Raw genomic sequence first — 6,000 nt, 5'->3', positions numbered from 1 at the left:
AAAACTCTGGTAAATTATAAAACCAGAATAGAAAAACCAAACGCGAAAAAAAGTCTTTAACACAAAAAGTTATGCGATTGCAGAAAAAAACCGTTATTTCTCAACGCTCTCAAAAATGCTACAACCGTATCAGAGCGATCAAAGTTGGCGGCACGAGCCTATACACACAACTGTAGTCCGGGTTCATAATTTTTACTTTGAAATCGCCAAGACAAGTTTTGTCTACATTCTATTTGCGGTTAACTTAATTTTGTCAGTTCATTTTGTTCTGTTTCGTTTTTTGCTATTGGCAATGCTAGAGAAATTGCATCTAATCAGTGTTGCCAGGTTAAGGGTTTCCCCCTCCCCCAAATGTTGGCTTTTTTTCATGCCTAGAGGTATTTTTAAGGGTAACATTTATTTAGGAGTTTTTTAGGGGTAAAAATTTTGGAATTATATTTATTGCTGGTTGAATTGTAACATTTGAGAATCTTTTCACAAAATTTGGAAAGTTTTTTTGAACTTATTTGCAAAAAATTTGTTATGGAGGTTTTTGAAAAAAATTGAGTTTTTTCTAAGATTCTAAGGATCAAAAATAACTTGGCAGCACTGCATCAAATTTCGATCGAATGCCGTGATTCAAACGATAATGAATTCGATATCGAATGCCGTGATTAGCCCCCTGATCACCATAAAATGCTTCGTCTTCCATCAGGACAATGGTAGACTACACATATCGTTGGTGACTCAACATAAACTATGAGAGCTTGCCTGGGAAAATGTGGAATGTTCTTTCTTCCTTATGTCTTAGTCCACATCTATATATTATTGTTAATTTTTACCTTACCTGATATTTGCCTTTTTTATCCCCTAAAAGATTCACATTGTTTTTTTTTTTAGTTTGTATATATAGAATAACCCATTTTAATAAATAACTCTTCATAAAGAGAATTTTAATTTAACTACATTTATGCATTATACGTCAATTTCAAAAATATATATGTGTACATATGTAGAAGTATATGCTATGTAAAAATAGAAACAATAATTTTGTTATCGCATTGCAAAATTACTTTAACTTAAAAGGAGTTGTGGGAAGAAGGGGAAGGGAAAAAACATAATGCACCAGAAAAAAAAACTACTAAAAACATGTGCTGTCAATATAATTCAAACTACAACAACTGAAAATAGTTGTTGGCTCCTGGCGATTATTCTCAAATTTATATACGTCGCCTAGTAGGATCAAAAAACCAATTAATTTGAATGAGAGGGGATGATTATTGGGGATTTTTCAAGCCCTGTTGGAATTGTAAAGTTTGCTGTTGTTTTTTGATTTCCTCTTGCAGTTCCATAGCAACTTTTTTATATTTTTCTGCTTCTGTCTCATTTTTCTCTGTTCCATCACCACGAGCATACATTTGACTTAAATTTGCACAAGCGTACATATTACGTAGTTCACAGGCTTTATAGGCAAACTCAAATGCCTTCTTCATATCCTTTTGTACAATGTAATCGCTTTCTTTGGCTGGTTTTTGGGGTTTTTGAGCCGATGGTGGAGCATGGGGATTATATTCTTCAGGCTTGTGTTGAACTCCAGATATATGCATTCCCGATAAATAGAAACATGCGGTAGCATTATTCATGTCACAGCTTTTGGTTAGATATGTCAAACCCTAATGTGAGAAAATGGACGATTGGAGAAAATTTCATAATTTCTGCTTTCTTTTTATTCAAATTTACCTTCTTCACATCACGATCCACTTCCTTGGGCATAGATCGAGATACCAACAGCAAACCCGAATGCAAACATGAATCAGAATCATTTAAATTGCAACCTTTTTCATAATAACTGAAGGCGGCTCTGGGATCTCCTTTGTTTCCTCCGCTTTTGCCTTTTCCCAAAAAGCTATAGTTGCCAAATTTAAAACATGATTTTGCATAGCCATAATCGTCACATGTTGATTTGTATACTTTGGCGGCTTTCTCGAAATCCTTTTTGATACCTTCCAAATAGTCTCCCAGTAAATGGCATACTATGAAAAGATAAGAAAACAATCAAAATTGTTGTTGTTTTTTTTTAACAATAAACGATGATGATAATCCGGTTACAATTACAACAATATGTACATTCCATGCTTACTGCGTTTGGGATTTTGTTTTGATTTCTGTGGTAATCATGATCCCATTGACAAACACTTTTAAAATCGTATAATATCAGGTCCTTTTTGGGGATCAGAGTGCTAGCTTACTTTTGTAAACATTATGTAATTCATAATGTCGACATTAATTTTTGATTGTTATTAACTGACCATATATATTTTTGTATCAAAATATTACAGAAGAGCATTACAAAAATATGTTACTCTAAATAAAATATTGTCACATCATGAGAATCTCTTGGATGCAAGGCATTTCCAGGACGTAATATCAAGGAATTTATATTCCAAGCACACATTTCAATCATGTTATGGTCTAAGGGAAACGACATAATTATGTTGCAAATTCGGGATACCCATCGAAACTTCGTCAAATATCATCGAGTTTAAATTTATCACGTGCACACAGAAATGTTGTTCCAGAAAACATTATTACTTATTCCTTCTCTTGCCGGTAACTTGCAGCAGCAGCAACCAGTTTAGGTTAGAATTGCATTTGTTCTAACTTACCTTCGGGCTTCTTTTCGGAGTAACATCCAAAACGATATTCTACTCCAAGTTTTTCTATATATTCTTTGACATCAGATTCTTTTTTTAGATCGTACGCCATAATTTGTTAATTAATTTAAAAATCTTTTTTGCTTAGATCTTTTTTTTTTTTTTTTTTTTTCCGTATTTATTGTTGTTCCGGAGAAGTGACCGTATCTCCGAGAAATAATTTGGCCAGCTGTTTTTCCCAATTGATTTGATAACAGAGTTGCCAACTTTTATTATTATTAGTATACAGTTAACAGTTATTGGCCAACGTATAGTGTGCGTGAATTAAAATAGAAGGAATTGTGTGAACGTAGGCTAACGGTCGCAATGTGCTCCGATACGTAGCCATATAAAGCCTTTAGCCATGTAAACAAATAAATAGCTATAAATAGCCAAAATTGGCCATATTAATAATAATATCAATGGAATTAATATTTATATATATATCTGAATTTAATATTTTTCTAGTGATGTATAGATTTAAGATTTACTAAAATTGCAGTACGCTATTGCCTGCTAGCATTTCAAAGTTTCATTTCATCCTCATCGCTACCATAAATTATTATTCAAATTAATAAATATCTAAACTATCGTATATTACTTAACCACAATGATTCTTTAACAATTATCTTAAAATGCATTTTGTCTAACAATTTGAAGGGGCTCTTATGGGCGTCGTTCAAGATGTACCTAATACTACATTCGCACTAGGCACGAAATCTTCGTAAACGAAGATTTTGGCCGAAATCCTCCTAGATCTCAGTAGATTTACAATAGGCAAATATCAGCTGGCTTGTAGAGGATTTCAACAAAATCTCTTTCAAAATCCTCTATACTGCCTTGTACAACTGTGGTTTTAGTACTAAAAATTCGCTTTTTGCAACCCTGCCCCAATTTTCCTTGTTGATTAATGTGTGTGTGCGTGTACACATACGGGCTTGTGTTTGTATTGATATATTTACAAACAGCTGTTAAATCCTCAAATCTACCAAACCTCGTTATTTTGCCAGTCCGAACACTTGAGATTTGTAAAGAGATTTTGGTTCTAAATAGCGAGATTTCGTGTCTAGTGCGAACGTAGTATAAAAAAGCACTTAATAACTGCATTCATGCGATGCTTTTTTGTAGTAACTTGGCGTGGTACAACTTCTCAATAGTGACGGCACTTTTGCGACGAGTTTTGGATATCTTATACGACTGTTTTCGACGTGGTGGGGATTCTCAGAAGCGCCTTCAAATTCAAAAAATGTTGACAGGGCTGTGTCATTTCCGAATGATCTCGCACTCAGGTTGAGGAGAGCACACCTTGCACGAAATATCAAGCTCACAACTCTCTGCGTGTTATGCGTCTTACAGACTATACGTTTTTCGGACGGAATGTCAGTGTTTGTAATGAATATTACAGTGTGTCCAATCGATACGATAATTCGTTGATGACTAAATAATCAGTAAATGTGTTATCGATCCCATAAACATGCAGCAGTATCGATTATGCCTTCAGACTTAACTTATAATGTGGCCAATATATGGGATATGTTCCATACGACCACTGTCGTCCGGATGAACTTATATGGCTATATTCATAATATTTTACCGACAGTTTATCGAAGGAATTTGTGTGGTAATAGTAGGTTTAAAGTTTACGTTAACTTTTATGAATATGGGGGATAGTCTGCAAGGCGCATTAGTATCCACAAAATATGGAAGGAAATCGTATCTTAAGGCCGGTACTATGTTCATTCTTGCGAAAAATTTTTGTGGAAACCATTATTTCGCACATAGAAAGCGGTGTTTTTTTAGGTAGCTTGGAGCGCTATTTAAAGGCAGCGATATTGGATTAAGTTGGTGGTTGTTGCTTGTTTTTACAAAATAACATTTTATTTTTCCTTGGGCAATTGATCTGCTATTCCTTTGATCCTTTGTATAGTTTCGGAACAAAAATATGGTCCGTGTTTGATTTATAAACCCGCACAAATAGTTTTTAATAAATAAATTATTTCTTAATTCACATTGCAAATGGCGCCGTGCTATAAACGTCAGTTTTTCAACACGAAAAAACAAAGTATCACAAATGGAAAAAATTTCGCAAATTTTTCGCATTTTTTGGTTTTGTATGGAGTTTCAACGCGAAAACCGAACAGAGTACCGGCCTTTAGATTTGAATAGTGCTCATGGAATCGAGAATCCTTCTCACAACACATTCGAATAATCTTTCTTGCAACACGCCTAGTGTCAAAGTCGAAGACAATATTTAAATCTGTGTTTATGTCAGCCCAACTACCAGCCCAGAAAACACCCAGTTCGATTGTCCTTTCAGCTAATATACGAGGTAACCGTGTACTAGGCTTTGACAGGACCTTTGTAAAAATTCAATTTTAGGGTTTCCGTATAGGGAGACCAGTTTCGATGTGTAACATACTTTTTGGTGTGTTGTCGGGTAAAAAAGGTATCTTCTTGATAAAGAATGTGAAAAGCTTTTTCACTTCCTCGTGACGATGCGATAGAAGGCCAAGACAAGGCACAAGACCAACTATCAGAGAATATTGCTGGAGACTGTAAGGGTAAGGGTTCAAGCGTAGGATGAGACCAGATACCCGAGCATTGAATTTATGACCACAGAGTAGCTTTATGGACAATGGGAGATATGACCGAGTTAAGGAACAAGACCAACCATCAGAGAATATTGCGGGAGATAGTACGGGTTCAACCGCAAGATAAGGTAAGATAACCGAGGAGGTTCTTAGAGTCGAGGGTGAGTTTATGACGGCAGAGTAGCTTCATGTACAATGGGAGATACGACCCCGGAAAGGAACAAAACCAAATATCAGAGAATATTGCGGGAGACAGTACGGGTTCAACCGCAAGATTAGACCAGATACCCGAGATACTTTATGGACAATGGGAGATATGATCGAGGCAAGGAACAAGACCAACCACCAGACAATATTGCGGGAGATAGTACGGATTCAACGGTAGGATTGGACCAGATACCCGAGGAGATTCTTAGCATCAATGGTGTGTTAATGAAGGCAGTGTAATTTTATGGGCAATGGGAGATACGACCGAGAGGAAGGAAACAAGACCAACCGTCAGGGAATGTTACGGGAGATAGTACGGGTTCAACCCCAGGATTAGACCAGATACCCGAGGAGAATCTTAGGGTCGAGTGTGATTTTATGACCACAGAGTAGTTTTATGGACAATGAGAGATATGACCGAGGAAAGGATGGTGGTGTGTTAATGAAGGCAGAGTAATTTTATGGACAATGGGAGATACGACCGAGAGGAAGGGAACAAGACCAACCGGGTTCAACCGCAGGATTAGACC

At 36.1% G+C, this 6,000-nt stretch overlaps 1 protein-coding gene across 1 annotated transcript; it reads right to left on the bottom strand.

The window, feature by feature from the left end:
* Positions 1 to 863: 863 nt before the first annotated feature.
* Positions 864 to 2,856, bottom strand: Coa7 (Cytochrome c oxidase assembly factor 7). Its single transcript, XM_075299971.1, has 3 exons — positions 2,646 to 2,856; positions 1,720 to 2,012; positions 864 to 1,652 (listed from the first exon to the last, which is right to left on the bottom strand). The coding sequence occupies exons 1-3, from the start codon at positions 2,743 to 2,745 to the stop codon at positions 1,257 to 1,259; spliced, it is 789 nt and encodes a 262-aa protein (XP_075156086.1). The 5' UTR covers positions 2,746 to 2,856; the 3' UTR covers positions 864 to 1,256.
* Positions 2,857 to 6,000: the final 3,144 nt, after the last annotated feature.

Source organism: Haematobia irritans, chromosome 3 (assembly GCF_050003625.1).
Source record: "Haematobia irritans isolate KBUSLIRL chromosome 3, ASM5000362v1, whole genome shotgun sequence".
NCBI classification, from domain to species: domain Eukaryota; kingdom Metazoa; phylum Arthropoda; class Insecta; order Diptera; family Muscidae; genus Haematobia; species Haematobia irritans.
This window is presented reverse-complemented; position numbering and strand designations above follow the sequence as displayed.

Excerpts from the sequence above, each read along its gene's own strand:
- Coa7 (XM_075299971.1), bottom strand. The coding sequence starts at position 2,745 with ATGGCGTACGATCTAAAAAAAGAATCTGATGTCAAAGAATATATAGAA. Across the intron at positions 2,013-2,645 it reads CTCCGAAAAGAAGCCCGAAG|TATGCCATTTACTGGGAGAC; the intron begins GTAAGTTAGAAC and ends ATCTTTTCATAG. Across the intron at positions 1,653-1,719 it reads TGGATCGTGATGTGAAGAAG|GGTTTGACATATCTAACCAA; the intron begins GTAAATTTGAAT and ends TTCTCACATTAG.